This window comes from Cavia porcellus, unplaced genomic scaffold (genome assembly GCF_034190915.1).
Source record: "Cavia porcellus strain 051 isolate PalLab524CR breed Dunkin Hartley unplaced genomic scaffold, mCavPor4.1 scaffold_25, whole genome shotgun sequence".
In the NCBI taxonomy this organism is placed as follows: domain Eukaryota; kingdom Metazoa; phylum Chordata; class Mammalia; order Rodentia; family Caviidae; genus Cavia; species Cavia porcellus.
This window is the reverse complement of record NW_026947508.1, coordinates 17,000,976-17,017,698: the sequence shown is the minus strand read 5'-3', so window position 1 is coordinate 17,017,698 and position 16,723 is coordinate 17,000,976. Positions and strand designations below refer to the sequence as shown.

The 16,723-nt window shown below is 54.1% G+C and overlaps 1 protein-coding gene across 3 annotated transcripts; it reads right to left on the bottom strand.

Moving 5' to 3' along the window:
• Positions 1 to 331: 331 nt before the first annotated feature.
• Positions 332 to 3,254, bottom strand: C1qa (complement C1q A chain). 3 transcript variants are annotated; one of them, XM_023565706.2, is made up of 3 exons: positions 3,117 to 3,254; positions 2,064 to 2,260; positions 332 to 1,123 (listed from the first exon to the last, which is right to left on the bottom strand). In XM_023565706.2, exons 2-3 carry the CDS (start codon positions 2,221 to 2,223, stop codon positions 549 to 551), a joined length of 735 nt encoding a protein of 244 aa, XP_023421474.1. In that variant the 5' UTR covers positions 2,224 to 2,260; positions 3,117 to 3,254; the 3' UTR covers positions 332 to 548. The 3 variants fall into 3 exon arrangements, with proteins under 3 accessions (XP_023421474.1, XP_003471185.2, XP_063091793.1); XM_003471137.5 differs by having other exon boundaries at positions 2,064 to 2,230; positions 2,958 to 3,158; XM_063235723.1 differs by lacking the exon at positions 3,117 to 3,254 and adding an exon at positions 2,827 to 2,879.
• Positions 3,255 to 16,723: the final 13,469 nt, after the last annotated feature.

Here is a 16,723-nt window from a genome sequence, read left to right as displayed (position 1 = left end):
CATAGCTCAGACGCCCATAGCCCTGACCCTGGCCCTGGTCTGCCGTTTTCATATACCATGTCATCTGTTTCCTTTGGCAACCCATGAGGCAGGTTATTAGCCCACTATGTGGATGTGGAAACTGAGATCACAGCAGTCATCACAGATGCACATGACTAGCCAGCTGCTAGCTGGTAGCACCTAAATTTGAGCTGTGGATTTGAGGGTCTGGGTACCTGCTAAATGCATTGTGTGAAATGCTAAAACAGGATAACCTCTTAGGCACCAGAAATGGCCCCCTCATACCTCCTGCCCAATGCCCCAAGTAGCCAATGCTCTCAAACCCAGAAGATAGAGTCATGGCGTTTATTCCAGGAAGGGGTGCAGTGGTGGCAGGTCCTGGAGACCTGGGAATCAGCCCCAGACTCAGGTGGCTAGAGCAGTAGCACCCCATTTTGTAGAGCAGAGGATCCCAGAAAGGGGGGAGTGAGCTGAGGCCCAGGCGGGAGGAGGGAGGCCAGGGCGGCTGCAGCGGCCGTGCTGGTGCTCAGAGGCGGTGGGCACTCGGCTCAGACAGACGGGAAGATGAGAAAGCCGCTGAAGACGCTGTCGGCCTCGGAGCCCTGGAAGATGTTGCCCTTGGAGAGATCCCTTTCTATCCAGACCTTGTCGCCCTGCTGCAGCTGGAGGGAGGTGCCCCCGGATATCTGGAAGAGACCCTTGTTATTGGTGTCGCAGAAGCCCGGGGAGTGGCGGAGCTGGCCCTGGGAGGAGGACACGATGGTCAGGCAGATGCTCCCGGTGGCGACCACGTAGAAGCTGAAGTAGTAGAAGCCGGGCACGGCGCACACGAAGTGGCCCGTGTCGTTCCGGTAGGGGCCTTCCTGGTTGATGATGACTGTGTCGAAGACCACCACCTTGTCCCTCTTCGGCTGGGGGTTCCGCCTCACGGCCGAGAAGGCTGGTCGCGGCTGGTCCCTGATGTTGCCTGGGTTCCCCTTCATGCCCCTGGGTCCCGAGGCACCTTGTTCCCCTGGGGGGCCGCTGGGCCCTGGGTAGCCCACATTGCCCGGTTTCCCAGGGGGCCCAGGCTCTCCCTGGTCTCCTTTAAGGCCTCGGATGCCTGTCCGGATGCCGGGGGCTCCTGTGGGGAAAGAGACCAGACAGGAGGAGAGCATGCAGGGGCTGCCGGGTCTCGGGGAGGGCGGAGAGCCCAAGAGCTGTGAGATAGAGGGGAGCAAATCCCCGGGACAGAGAGACTGGGCCTGGCTGGCTGTGTGACCTGAGACGTGTTCCCCGTCTCTGAGCCTCTGTATCACCTGTATCATGGAGAGCGTGTAGGAGGCCCTTGGGAGGGCATCAGATGGTGGGGTACAGGACCCCAGCCGCACACCTCACGCACCCTTCATCTTTGGGCTTAGGGACCTCATGCAGATGCCGGGCACAAATCAGTGCAGCCATCTCTGCAAGCTCCCTGGTTTGCTGTGGACCAGGAGGATCGGGGATGACACGAGAATCTTCAAGCTGCAGCCACAAGCTCCTCCCATTTCCATCACCCAAGCCTCTTTTCTAGAATGAGACAGTTTCTGAAGCCTAAAAAGGGCTAAGGAGGGGAAGCCGGAACAGTGTTGGGGTGCTGGGAGGAACCCAAAAGATGGTTGCAGTTCATTGATCCCTCTCGTGCCAGGCAGGGTTAGATCTCCATTTTACAGATGAGGAGACTGAGGCTCAGAGAAGGTCAGTAACTTACTTAAGGTCTCCCAGAAAGGCAGGAGCTCTGGAGCCTAAAATCTGGGACCTTGCCATTCTGGTAATAGAACACAGAGCAAAGGCTGGATGCTGCTTCTGGCCTTTCACATTCACCGAGGGCGGCAGCTTATTCTCCAGAGGAGAAAGGGCGATGTGAAAGGGCTGGGGCCATGGTGAAGGAGACAGCTGGACCTCTGGGCCCGGGGGCCAAATGCAGACTGGAAGGGCCATGGGTGGGGGCTGGGGAGGGGCCGGGTGGGCCCCCGCTTCCCAGCAGCAGCCCCTCGCCTCCGCCTGGAGGCCAGCTGGGCTCAGGGCCCCCCAAAGGTGCTTACCTGGCTCTCCTCGCTCCCCCTTGAGGCCGGGCCGCCCGGGTCGCCCAGGTTTCCCTGCAGCCCCATCCTTCCCGTTGGGTGCTCGACACACGTCCTCAGCCACCCCAGAGGACAGGGACACGGCCAGCACGCAGACCAGCAGCCACAACCTCGGAGTCATGATGTCCCTGAGCAGACACAGACAGGACCTGGGCAGCCTGGAGGTCGCACACAGCTCGCACACTCGCCACACACCTGCCCTTCCCGCAGGGTGTGTGTACACAGGAGCCTTCGACAGCACCCAGGAGTCCCCCAGCCCAAGACGCAAACTCACACCCGACACTCATGGCCTGGGCGCTGCCACCTGGTTACACCCCTGGGCACACTCAGCTGCTGTGCACACTCCCTAACACACACTCATCCCACGTAGACTCCCGCCCCTCCTCTCTCTGCCAGCACACACGCTCGGATACCCCCACCCCACACACCATCGATCTCTGTGAACAAATATTTATCAAGCACCTGCTTCTTATTTAATTAACACGCTCCGGGCCAGATAGCGGAGCCGTGCGTGCGCACAGAAATTCAGACACATGTGCATGCTCCTGGGCAGCTTGGCCCCTTCCGGTCTCCATCTCAGGCCTCTCGGTCTCCTTTGTGGGGCCCCACTGCTGGGCCCCGGCTCCCCCAGCCCGCTCCCAGGACTCCAGCGAGAACTTTAGATCTGTGTCACCACCTCTCCCCTCCGCCAGGCTCTGACCCGGGCGCTGAGCCCTCCACTCACCCATCCTGGCTCCCCCACTCAGGATGTCCCCACCCCATCTCTGTCCTAGTTCGGAACCAGCCTGCCTGCTCAGCGGGCCAGCCACGGCCAGCGTCCCAGTTCCCAAATCCCTCCCCCAGGCTCTGCCTCACCTGCGTCCAGTGTCCACTCGGACTGGACACTCCTGTCCTTTGCCTGGGGAGCCGGGTGGGAAGCCCAGCGGGGATGTTGCAGCTGTGGCCGGGCCAAGTTTCACATCCCTTCCCAACCGTCCTTCCCCTTCTGCGCTTGGGCCCCGGAACAGAACTCACCCAGGAAACTTTTGAGCAGATCTCAGCAAGATTAGGACAGGGGACGTCCTACAGGGCCACTGCTGCGGTGCGGGCAGGGCAGGGTGGCCAGCTGTGGAGGGGGGCGGGTGGGGCTGAGGGACCCAGAGGCCAAAAGAACATCAGGGCGGAAGGAATCACTTTCAAAATCAGTAACACGCAGTAATTGGGCACAATTATGAAATCGGCATGTGTTTGTTACCAGAAATTTGGAAAATACAAAAATGGGAGAAGTGTACTTTGGGAAGGAGAAAGATGAACAGCACTTAGCGTCCAACTCGCCCCGTCTTGGGGAAGTTACTTAACCTCCGGGGCCCTCAGTTTGCTTATCTGTGAATCAGGAACAACAGGGCTTACCTTGGGTGTTTGCCTAATTTTCTAATGGCACACACATGGGAAACCCTGGTGGACACACGGAGAGCGCCTCGTCATCTGTCACCCGAGAGAGATGTCTGCTGTTAATGTTTGATTGGGTCGCCCAGACTTGCTCCCTCTCAGCTACACGAAGCTCATTACCTGGAGGCATCTGCACTTCATCGTAGCTTGTGTGGCGCCTGGGAACAACTCTTTTCTCTATATAGAGTGACCCTGTCTCCCTAAACTATAGACCAACGTGTGACCATATCTGCTTTTTCCCATGAGCCCATCTGCCCCCCACCCCAAAGATTTTACCTTTATCAACCAGTCACAAATGAGTGGTGTAAACAGCTCAGAGACCCTCCTGTTACCTCCTCCTCTTCTCCAGGACCAGGAAATTAACAGAGCCGGAATCTCTGGGTTCCATCACATGCAACTATACAACTTGGACCTCGGTTTTCCCATCTGTAAAATAGGGGTGATATCTAGTTTCCTCACTGGCCTATTATAGGATTATGGGAATTTATGAGGAAGTTTATATATACTGTCAGATATCACACTGAGAAAAGTCATCACTATGAACAACGCCTCTGTGACCTTCGGGAAGTTACTTAACCTCTCTGAGCCCCTCTTTCTCCATCTGCCAAAATGGAGAGAAGGTGGGAGGCGGGCAAGTTGCCCAGCAACCTCCAACAACCCTTCTAGTGTCCACCTCCCATCACATCAGCCCCGCTTCCCTTCGAGAAGAGCAGGGAACGTGACAGGTTGGGACCTGAAGTGCTGGCCTAACCTCCCTAATTTCATTAATGAAAGAACCAAGGACCAGACACAGAAAAACCTGCTCAAGGTCACACCGGAAGAGACAGATACGAAAAAATTTCACATGTACCTACGTAGAGAGAAAGATTGAAGAGAGAAATTTATTAAAACAATCACAAGAATAATCCGGAGGCTTCATACGACTGCTGGAGTTAAGTATGAACCTGGCTAAGGTTCCATCGGACGATGCAAGAGCTGGACTTATCATCTCTAACAGAGGGAAATCATTTGCATCACTATGAGACAAAAATAATTTGCAACTTATCAGTTTTCTCCTGGTTCCCAGCTATCTTTACAGTCTGAGGCCTAATCAATAGTAAATAATAAGTCCAGCAAAGTGACATTTCCCCCAGAGTGTCAGGTGACCCTTAGGAGGGCTCATTAGATACGGCACGAACTTGACTTTGGAAGGACACCGGTTATCTGTTTGCCTTATTTCCAAGAGGAGGATGATTTGACTTATCAGGCCGATGCGGGTGTACAGCTCCCCAGGAAGGAGACACAGCGACGGTAATGCACATGTCATTAGTGTGGGAAGGAAGTGGGTCAGCAGTGTCCCGTGAATGTCACAGGGACACCTTCCGCTGGCGGGTGGGGGCCGGGCACGCTTTCCACTGCTCCCCAGTGCCAGTGCCCAGCGGGGAGGCAGGCGGTGCAGGGGTGCAAGGAGAGCCTTAAACTGAGTCGCCCTCCATGAGGTCCACTCTGAGAGTGGACTCAGGGGTCTAAGAAACAACCAAAATGCTATTTTCAATGATTCGACTTCTCTATGGTGGTCTCATCTGAGTCAAGGATTGCTTTCCAGAATCAGCATATGAGGCAAATGTTGTATATAGGGTCAATTTTACCGCTGGCTTGGAGGGTGGCTTGAGGGTAGAGTGCTTGCCTAGCATGGCTGAGGCCCCGGGTTCAATACCCAGTACGGGGAAAAAATACCACTGGGGAAATAACCTCAGGGCAGTGCCATGTTGGACCATATTATTGTCTTGAATTAGTCCGATGCCGTCTCCTTGGGCTATGGCATTAGAATTTGCATCTTGCTTAGCTGAGAACCAAGCAGCTCACGTCAGTCAGCCCCTCCCCAACACACCACACGGGAATTAAATCTGTGAAGACTGAGACTCACTCTGTATAAGGTTTTTTGGGGTCAGCTAGGGACTCCCACGATTTGAGGCCAAGTTGGGGACATCAGGTCTCTTCCTGGTCCTTGTTAATTCCAGAAATGAGCTCCTGAGAGGGTCCAGGTCGAGGGATTGTACCCTCGCCCTATTTTAATAGCTATTTCTAGTTCTTTGAATCTTATTCAGCAAAGTGCTGGTAGTCAAAGGTATCTGCAATGGGACCCTGAGATTTTTCTAGTTCTTATTTTATTTAAAAAATTTGATGGGTTAGGGAGATCTATCTTAGTGGTAGAGTCCTTGCTTAGTATGCTTGAGGCCTGGGTTCCATCCCCAGTATCACACACAGAAAGACAGTGAGGAAGAGAGGAATATAGAGAGAAAGAAGAAAGAAAGAATGAGAGAGAGAGAGAGAGAGAGAGAGAGAGAGAGAGAGAGAGAGAAATGGAGGTATGATTTCCACCCAGTAAACCCCACAGCTCTCTGGCCCAGCTGCTGTCTCCGCGGGCACCTTGCCCCACACTGCATCCGGTCAGTGTCCAGCAAGTGACCCGAGCCGTTCCCCCTCCTCAGCACCCCTCCCCTCTGCACCCCATCTGCTGCTCTTTTTCCCATCACTTCTGCTGCTTCTGCCTGTGCTGTGCTGGAACCGCATCTAAGTGGAATCAAATGGTGTTGCGACCTGGCACCCCTTGGCTTCCTCTGATGAGCGCGCTTGTGACTCTGTCCGCATGGTCGCATGTGTTGCTTTGGTGTGTACCGTGAGCGGCATTGCTTGTGCACAAAGTTCACCATGGAGAGCTGCTGAGAGCTCTGTGGTGCGCATCCTCTGCCTGCCCCGGCCTGCATCCATGTGTGTGCAGTCCTGCAGAGGCGCTGACACCCTGAAGGGTGCAGGGGGTCCGTGTCGACCTCTATCCCAGCAAGGCCTGGCTCCTTCCCCTACCTGCCAGTCGGAAGCCCATGGCATGGTGACTGGTGAGAAGTTTAGAAAGGAAGATGTAAAAAGAAGAGGAGCAGAAGCAATTTCTTTAGGGGAAGAAAACAGGAAGAAATAAAGCCCTTCTCTCCCTGCCGTTGTTCGGGCTGGCGGGTGGCATCCTGGATGCCCAGCAGGAAGTGGCATGCCAGGTGAGCTGCTCTGGAGAAGTCCCCAGCATCCAAGTCTAGCTGGCAGGTGAGGTGTGAAAAGATTAAGAGGATTAGGAGAGTTTGGGGGGCAGCCAGCCAGCTGTGAGCTCCTCCACCTCCCGAGGGCTGGCCCTGGCTCTCCAGGGCTGTCAGAGCCCCGTAGCCTGAGGACCGGGCACCCAGAGGGCTGGGATCATGCCAGCTCCTGAGAGTCGCAGGAGAGTGGCTGAGGGAGCCCATGGCAGAGCTGCCCCTCAGCTGCCCCTCACGGCTCCTGGAATCCGTCACAGCCAGGAAGCTGGCACTCTGACGAGCCCCTTTTGCTGAGCTGAGCCTCAGCGGGTCACTGACTCACACAAGGCTGCAGAGGCTGTGACTGGTCCTGTTCTTTCCACCACGTCCATGCCTCCCTGACAGCATTCCACAGGCAACCAGGAAGGGGCAGGGAGGGCAGGAGACGCAGAGAAGGGACCAGGACAGACCAGGGTTTGCCAAATTCATAGACTTACCTCCTTAAGCCGGACATTTATACGTGTCCTCTCACTATTGGGCAGTATTCGGGTTCAATTTGGTTTTTTTTTGTCTTTTTGAGACAGAGGCTCACTACACAGTTCAGGCTGGCCTTGAGCTCACTTTGTAGCCCAGGTTGGTCTTGAACTCACAACGATCCTCCTGCTTCAGCCTCCTGAGTGCTGGGATTACAGGTGTGTACCATCACACCCAGCAAGGCTCATTTTCTTTTCTTTCTTTCTTTTTTTTTTTTTTTTTTTTTTTTGTCTTTTTTGTTTTTATCGGTACCAGGGATCGAACTCACGACCGCCTGCTTGCAAGGCAGGCACTTATGCCACTGAGCTAAATCCCCAGCCCCACAAGGCTCATTTTCAAAGGTGAAGAAATTGAGGCTCAGAGAGGGAAACTGAGGCTCGGCGGGGGGAAGGGATTTACTAGTCCAGGATACCAGCTTTAATAGATAAAATGACAGACTGCTAGCTCAACAGGAATTGCAGGAAAATAATGGCGTGACTGGGATATACTTACATTAATGCAATGATTTGTCCTGTATGTTCTCTGACAACCTATATAAGTCACACAGCTGTAGGGGTAATTCATCCCCTTCCCTGTGGCTCTGGAAAGAGCTGTGTTGTTGATGGGAGGTGAGGGGTGAAGGCTGAGGGTGGGGCTCTTTTTTTGCCTCCCATGGAAATGTGAGTCTCAACTCCACACCAAGATTAGAGCTGCTGTGACCAGGCCAGGACCCCCACCCCAACTCCGTGGCGGGCTGATTTCTAGGGTCTCTCTCTTCCCTGCATTTTCTATCAGGATTGATCACTGTGTAGCTGGGTGTGGTGGCACACTCCTGCAACCCCAGCACTCAGGAGGCTGAGGCAGGAGAATCACCATGAGTTTGAGGCCAGTCTGTGTTACAAAGTGACTCTGCATCAAAAAAAAAAATTGGTCACTATGGGTTGGAGGAAGGGAACCTGGGTTCTACTCGCAACTCTTGTAAGCATCCTGAAAAAATCACCACCTGAGCCTCAGTTTCCCCATCTGTAAAGGGGGATGGTTGGACCCTCCCTGCTGTGTGGGTTGGATGGAAGGCGCCTGCATTTTCACAGATGCTCCAGGGGATCTAAATCAGGTACCCCACCGCCCGGCAGTGTAAGATGTGTATAAAATGCCTGGGTTAGGGAGGTAAGTGTGTAAATTTGGCAAGTCCTGCCTCTGGTGTTCTGTTACTAATTTAAGGCCTCTCCAACCTTGGCGTGATGGGTGGACCCTTCTGGACATTGGGATATGACCTGGAGCATTTGACTAGCAGGAAGAAAGGATTTAGCCATGTTTTGATGGAGGCCAACAAGGCCGGGGATTGTAGGCTGGGGTAAGAGGGAGAATTTACCAGTCTCTGCAGGGGCTGAGACCATTTCCAACCTTGGAAGTCATATATATATACATATATATACATATATATATATGTATATATATATATGACTAAAACAATAAAATGGAACAAAACAAAACAGTGAAAACAATATTGGATTTCAAAAACAGGACAGAAGGAAATCCCCCATAGTCTCTATATTGCATACTGTTATCCTCTAAACAGATGGTCAGACTGCTGGCTTTTGGTCTGCAAAGTCAATCAATCAACACAAGCATTACATTGTTTGTGTGCCTCAGCTGTTATCATCCCAGCCTGTGTTCCTCTGAATCAGCCAGCTGCCTAGGGGGTGGGGTGGGGTGGGGAGCAGGAGGAGGGCTCCTCTTGTCCCCCAGCCTGCAGCAGGCGGCTCACAGGAAGGGCAGGTTGACTTCTTGGCTCTCCCAGATATATTCCTTATGTCTAAGTAGAACTGTATTTTCTTTCCATGGCTCCTGCCTGGCTCATGTTTGCCCTGCAGGGGGACTGGGGAAGCTGCCCTCAATTTACTGTGTGGAAACTGAGGCTCGGAGAGGATGATGAGTTACCTACATCGCAGCGCGGAGCCAGTCCAGTCTCCAGGTCCATCTCCAGGTTGGTCCCGGAAGGCATCCCGTCCCAGCCCTTTGCCAGGGTCCTGGGTCCCTGGCCTCCTTTCCACTAGGATGCTTATCCTGCTCTCTGTCCTGCCAAGCTCACCACAGGCCTTTGTTCAATGCTCCCTTGGCCCCAGCGCTAACCAACCTGCTTCCCTTCCCAGGGCGCCCCCAGGGTCACCGGGCAGAGCAGAATGTGACCGCAGGTCTTGCAGTGGACAAACTTTGCTCTCATTTCTCCACCGGAGGAGCTGCTCTGGAATTCGGGTTAATGACAGCTGCTTCTACCCTTCCTCCCCCTCTTCTCAGCCCTCTGCTGATTACAAATAAACACCAGGCCTACGCGGGAGAGTAATTAACTCTCCGATGTGGGGAGAACTAATCAGCCCGGAGTTGGCTGCAGGTGGGAAAAGCGAAGGCTTTTCCTAAGTAGTATGCAAATGAGCTCGTAGTATGCAAAGCAGCCCCTGCCGCTGCAGGGAAGGGCTGTCAGAGCCGGAAGCGCTGGCGGTGGCAGGGCAACTGGCTCTGGAGATGGGGCTGGCTGTGAACGTGGGCTAAGGGCTTTGTCCCAGACTCGGGGAGATGCTGGGGGGTCAGAGTATGAGCAGGGGGGGACTCACCCTTAGGCTACAGCACACCTGCCATCTCTGTGTGGAGCACTGGGGGAGGGGGGGGAAATAGACTCAGAATGTGACTGTGAATGCCATTGCCCTCACCTAGGTGACCTTGAGTGGCCCCTTCACTTTCCAGGGCCTCAGTTTCCCCACTGCAACAGATAGTAATGTACATGTTTCAGGCTTGCACTGAGAGCTGGGCAGTAACATGGCCCTGCAGTTAGTAGGTGTTCAGTAAGTGACAACTCTTCCTAGAAAACATCCAGCTACGTCAATGGCACCCCACGGGGGTGTGGCCTGCTCTGCAACACTGATTCCAAAGGTTCCAGGAGTGGCCCATGGTATCCATCACCTTCCCTGCACAGCCTTAAATTCTGGATCTGTACTTGGATAAGAAAAGTGGCTCTCAGGCTGGCACAAGGGCAGAGTCACTGCTGCCTCCTGAACAGCTCACACCCTTTCTGGGTGCTGTAAAAGAAGCCAGTGCAGAGTCAGAGGTGACCAGGTTCCGGGGCGCCTGTGCCCTTGGATACCCCACGCTGCCCTCCTGGGACCCCTCCTGTAGAGGTGCCTCCCTGGCTGGTCGCTGCCCTCTCCCATGTCTCCCTAAAGCACAGAGATGGGGCTGCAGAGAAGTGGGTTTGAGGCAGCTCTCTCAGGTCATGCAAACAGTTTCCATCTCGGCGTGGGTGTCAGTGACGCATTTGTCAAAACTCACAGCACGTTCAAATTCTGTGCATTTTCACTGTTTACAAATTTTACCTCTATAAAATATAAATAAAAGTAAATGAAATGTAGGGATCTTCAAGGAGAATTCATATGCTAGTTTGATGATGATGTCCAAACCTGTCACCAGCTTCTGCTTATCTGCCTCTGTGACAGGGAGCTCACTACCTGTGGAGCTAGGCCAGCAGAACTGGGATGCAAACCTGGAGGCCTGGCCTGGCCTCTACTCCAGTGACTCTCCCAGAATTTGCTACGAGAAAGAAGGTGTACACGTGAAATGTTCATTACACACAGTCTAGAGACACTGCAAGCTCTTGTGCCCTTGGAAACACGAGCTGTGCACACCATCACCCCACCCCACAATCAAGTGGGGCCCAAGACCAGTATTGTAAAGCCCCACATGTGAGCAGCAGCAGCACTGTGGTGTGCTCTCCAAGAACTGCCGAGGTCCTTGAGTCCGTGTGTTCCCATAGGTGGAGCCACAGCACCCACATGACCTGGCTCACTGGTTGTCTGCGTGGAGAACCTTTTGGACCACTGGCTGGGCAGGAAAGATGAGCAAACCTTTCCTTGTTGGCTGGCTTAGCTTATTCTGATCCATGTGGCTCAGGGTAGGATGAATTTAGAATGGACATTACGTTGTTGTCCTCCTGGTCTTAGTCACCCTCCTCCTGTCATTATCACTGGCAACATTCTCACAGCACCCTGCGGGGAGCCTTCCCTGGGTGAGCTGGCTGAGCTGTCCAGGGTCCTGACCTCAACTCCTGCTCTCCAGCACTGCCCAGGCATTTGTCAATTCTGGGCAGTTCCGCCTGGCCACAGGACTTTAAAATGACAGATGCGCAGACCCGTCTCTGGAGACCTCACACTCTATTCAGAGAGGGAGACACAGAAATAACTCCTGGATAAGCAGGGGACTTGCTGTGGGTCCCCACTCCCAGCAGGAGGCAGAGCCAGTCTCCTTCAGAGGGAGATGTCGGAAGTGGAAAGAGCTGGCTGTGGACCCCCAGCTTCCTCTGCAGTTCCCATGCTGGCTGTGGCTGGGTGACCCATCTTTGAGCCTCAGTTTCCCGATGGCTGGTGTCAATGGCAGTTTGTCATGCTTAAATAACATGCTGAGCAAAGAGTTTTCCACACACCCTCCCCCACATTAATCAATCTAAATGTTCCTGAATGGTAGGTATGCCACCTTAGACTACAGGAAAACAATGGGGGTTCCAGAACCGACAGCACTTTCTGCAGGCCCTGTACTGAGACAACAGAGACCTGGAGACTGGGCTTAATAAGTAAGACCATACTGCTGTTTGGCCTTGAGCAAGTGGCCTCACATCTCTGAGCCTCAGTTTTCATATCTGCAAAATGGGAGTGACAGTGTTCACAGATGCTAAACAAGGAATGGCAGTATAAATGCTAGCAGGCTTCCATGAGGTTAGAACTAGGTCCTGTGAGAGTCCTGGACTCTATGTACACACTGGTGCCTCTGCAGCACAGGAGTGACCGCTGGTCTCCAGAAGCCTTTGCAGCTGGTCATGGACATTCCCAGACCTTCCTCAAAGCCTTTGGATTCCTTGTGGCATTTCCCTTCTAGGTCCTCGTTGAGAGTTGGTTTTGACGATAGAGGAGCTTTCTCTCCTCCCAGCTCTAGTTCCCACAGCCCAGGTGTGTTCTGGGCAGGGTGGCTTCTTGGGGCTGTCACCCTGTGGGCAGGGCTAAGTGGGGGTGCCACTCCACAGCACCCCTCTTTTAGATCTCTACAGGAGGGGCAACCAGGTTATTTTGGTGATAAAAGTTTAATAAATTGAAAGGCATGGTTTTCATTCCGTGGGTAATTAGCCGCCGCTACCATGCTCCTTCCTAATTGTCTCTCTCGCTCCAGACGGGAGGAGATCAATAGGAAGCGGCCGCTGTGTGGTGAAAGTCACAATTAATTAATTATCGGCCATGTGTGTGTCTCCATCTTTGTCACATCAAAGGGCTGAGGCGGCAGCTGCCCACGTCTTACCAATGCAACGTGGGGCCGGCCCAGCTCAGAGCCCCCAGATGCGCATGACCATAAACCACGGGCTCCCTTCTCCCTCTGACAGAGGAGGCTCAGTGGAAGGGATCTCCTGAGACCCGAGATGCGCAGGGAGCACCTCTGACAGCCAGCATCATCCTGCCACTCCCACGCCATGCAAACCTCACGGGAGCCTCTCTGCCTTGGACCTCCTCACCCTGGTTCCCCCTTCCCATCCAGCCCGTTCATCTCCACATCCTCCGCAGGGTCCAGCCTAACTGACGATGGAGGGGAGGGGAGATCCCGGGGCTGGGAGTGCTCTACGTTAGGAGGTGGGGGGGTCTCTGGGGTGTGTTCTTGTGTGAAAGAGCTTTTTCACTGCACGTTTACAATCCATGAAAGCAGTTACACACACACACACACACACACACACACACACACACATACCACTCCCCCGCCATTCAGTGGTCAGCACTCACATGAATGTGCCAGGCATTGGATGGTGAGAATCCATGGCCACTGAGGGTCAGAAACCTGGGCCTGTGTCTCTCCTGCTCTTCTCCATCAGCCTTGGAGAAGTACAATATCACCCTCCCCATCTTACAGATGGAGAAACAGAGGCACAGAGGAGTGGGGAGGAGCTGAGGAGAGGAGAGTGGGGCGCAGGGTGGGGGCCGTGTGTGCCAGGCATATTAGGTGGGTGATTTTACCACCTCTCTGTCTGCCTGGCAGTCGGCTGTGCACCTGTCTCCCAAGCAGCAAGCTGAGACTCTGGACTGAGGCTGCACAGGCTGGGGACAGTGGGCCTGGGTTGGAACCGGTGGTCTCACCTGCTGTTTCTCTGAGGAACAGAGAGAAGACAGAGAAGATGAGATGAGAGGGGGGCTGGATGGAGTGTGAGTGAACCCAGAATCCTCCTAGCCAGGTGTGTGCATGAGATAGGTGTGCAAAAAGACACAGGCATGTGGGCCCACATATGCATGCACACATGCACACACTCATGCACACGCACACATACACACACTTCTGCTCCACTCAGTCATTTCTAGAGAGGCTTCCTGCCACCTCACGTGGATGGTGTGCTCAGCTTTCCCTCTGTAGGAGGGAGAGGAACAGACTGTCCACAGGCTCCTGAGTCCCCCACACTGTCCAGCACACAGAAGAGGCTCAGAGAGCAGGCTGGGTCCTCCCTCTTCCTCCATCACACTGGGTGGGGCCATGCTGGACTCCTGGGACCTGACCCAGGTCCCTTCTAGGGGACTGGCCCTTCAGGTGGAGCTTTGTCAGGCCTGCCTGTCCCTGACCCAGGCTGGTGGTGCTCCAGGTCCCCTCACACTCCAGCAGGATCATAGGGGCCCCCCTGGCGATGGCAGGTTGACAAATATTGTAACAGCTTTTTCCTGGCCGGGAAAGCAGCGCCTGTCCTGTGTGCTGCTGCTCGGTGAGAACACAGCACGGGTCCAGCCTCCTGCTTGCGGCTGGGCATCAGGGGAGGCCACCTCCATGCTCCCACCACCGTCGCTGCCTGTCATTGTGCCTTTGAAGTGGTGCCTGATTTTCCAGTCTGTCTGAAGTCTCTCACTGTTTATGCAGCAGCTGGTCCAGCAAGTCCCCCCGGCGGCCCTTTCCACGATGGTGCCAGCCACCGGGGACTTGGGGAAACAGCCACAGGGCCGCGGGTGGGGAGGGGTAGCTGGAGGAAGCCAAGATCCTACTCTGTCTTCTGGGTCTTCTAGTCGGAGTTTGCTTATTTTTTTGTTTAAAAAGACAAAAAAAGGAGTTTCTGAGTATCCCGATGTGCTATTTCACTTCAAAGAAAAAAGAAAAAAGAAGGAAAGAAAACCAAAAACAGAGGCCAAAGGTAAAGCTCTTTAAAAATGTTTTGGAATATTTTTACCACTGCAGCAGCCATGCGGTGGGAGATGCTGGTCTAGAAGTCCTTCGCAGATGGATGGTGCTGGGCCCTGTGACCTTGGGCAAGTCACTTTGTTCCTGCAGTCGGATCCCTGGTGAGGCTCCATGCTGCAGGACCAGCTCGCAGGCTAAGATTTGCCCCCGGTGTGATGCTTTCCAAGGAAGACAGTTTTCTGAAGCCCTGAAATCAGAGGAGGGAAGAGGGGCCTCTGGGCACCAGCCGAGCAGCATGATCCTGTCAGACACGGACGCCTAAACTCTCCACTGTAAGGGATCAGAGAGGCTAAGCGACTCTCCCAAGGTGACACAGTGAGGGAGGCCATGGCGGGGGCAGGATGACTGAATCTGTGTCTCCAGCAGCCCAGCCAGGGCCCGCTCTCCTGTCTCACCATGCTGCAGGAGGGAAGCGCCTCTCTGTGACCTGTAGTTTTCAACTGAGACTGTTGAAGTGTGACAGTACTGGCGTTGAAACAGCTCAGTCCTACACCTGCCACCCTGCTCGCAGGACCACAGCAGTGGGTTTCATGTCTGTAAGCCTCAGTTTCCCTAACTGTGCTGTGGAGCTATTCCCCATGTTTCACTCATGCAACTGTGAAGGTCAAGGATAGGCTGGCTGTGAGGTGCCCAGTGTGGTGTCAGGCATGCAAAGCGCTCCAAGTGCACTGGCATTGACTCTCCTGAGCCCTCGGCGTGGGGCTGGGGCCTGTCTGTTGTACCCGTGAACCTCTTGGATGCAGAGGGCACACCGCCAGTCTCCGAGCCCTGGCTGGCACATTGCGGCTCTCGGGCTGCACCCCCTCCCACAGGCAGCCCCTGGCAGTCTATGCACCAAATGTCAACCTCATGTCACCAAGAGGCCATTGCTGATACTGACAAGGCCCCAAGTGAGTGGGGCAGGCAGAGAGTGGCCCAGGGATGGGCCTTGACCTTACTTGGTCTTCCTGTCACGTCTCTAGCTCCAGTCCTACCAGGTGACCCCGCTGGTGGCCTGGGGAGCTGTCAGCCTAACACTGGTCTGAAATGCCGAGGCAGGCAGGCAAGTGTCTCAAACTTGCTGTGCAACCTTGCACCAGACCCTCCCCACTCTGGACTCCAGTTCCCGCATCTGCAGAATGGGCTAATCGCCAAGCTTTGCACCAAGAGGAGGCAAATCTCCAGCGAGGTTAGGCTTGTGAAGACAGTAGGAGAATGGGGTTCCTTTGCCTGCTCAGCTCCCCTGCCCTAGGAATTGGGGCTAGAAGAAGACAGGCAGGTGCCCCCATGGCAATTCTACTCAACCTGCATGGCCAGTCCAGCAAACCCCAGGGCTACAGACCTACAGATACCTTTGGCTCTCCCTAAAGCCTGGTTTATTTCGGTCACCCTCAGGCTAGGATTCTTTGGGTCTAGACAACTGTGCAGCTGAAGACCGGCAGCACTGATTGTCAATTAGTTGGTCAGTCTACAAACACCTGTCTAGCATTTACCATGTGGCAGCCCCATCCTAGACAGAGGACACTGGGGATGCATCATTTATTCAGCAAACTATTAAGTACCTCTTTAGTTCCAGGCCCTGTGCCTAGAGCTGGGGACAAGGGGATTACTGATTTTACTTTCAATGTATAAAGGCACCTCTTACGTGTCCTACACTAGGTGTCAAACAAGTATGGGTGCCCTGCACTGTGCCAGGCACTGGTGGGCACCAGGAAAAAGATGCACAGGCTCCTGGAGCACCAATTCTGAGCCACGCTTCACACACAGGAGAAAGCGGCTGGTGTTTTGTATGCGGCCGCAGAGCCCAGCGTCTCCCTGTGGCTAATGAATCACCAGGCTTCACAAGAGAAGCCGAACAGACCCCCTTGTCCATGAATTTGCTAATTGAGCTCCTCGAACTCAGACATTAACCTGCATTACCATAAATACTGCAGAGAACAGACACGCTCAATTGCCGTTCAGCCGTAATGGAGAAAATCAGCCAAGGAACAAAACTGAAATGGAATCATAAAACCTTATTTTCACCATTAATTTGAGCTGAATCATCCCCAAATTCCTTTAGCTAAATCTTTCTGTAACACTCCAGGGCTGGAGAGGAGGACAGGGCTGGCATCGGGGAGGGGCCGTGCCACAGAGGCTGAGGGCACCGGCTTGGGGCAGTGACCCTGCTTGCTCTGCTTGGCCAGGGTGACCAGCTCTGGTCCATGTGCCCAAAGGGGTGACCGATGGTGATGACTAATGGGGTGGAGGGCCAGGGAATAATGGGGGACAAGAGAGTGGGCAGAGAGAGAGATAGGGAGAGGTGCTGGACAGACAGACAAACAGGAAGTGGAAGGACTGACTACCAGGTAGCAACCAGACTGACCATTAGGGGGAGTGTTAGCTAACAAACAGACAGTCTCAGAGTGGACAGACAGACTTAAT

Excerpts from the sequence above, each read along its gene's own strand:
- C1qa (XM_063235723.1), bottom strand. The coding sequence starts at position 2,864 with ATGGGGTGGGGACATCCTGAGTGGGGGAGCCAGGATGG. Across the intron at positions 2,261-2,826 it reads GAGTGGGGGAGCCAGGATGG|GCTGCCCAGGTCCTGTCTGT; the intron begins GTGAGTGGAGGG and ends TGCGACCTCCAG. Across the intron at positions 1,124-2,063 it reads GGGGGAGCGAGGAGAGCCAG|GAGCCCCCGGCATCCGGACA; the intron begins GTAAGCACCTTT and ends CTTTCCCCACAG.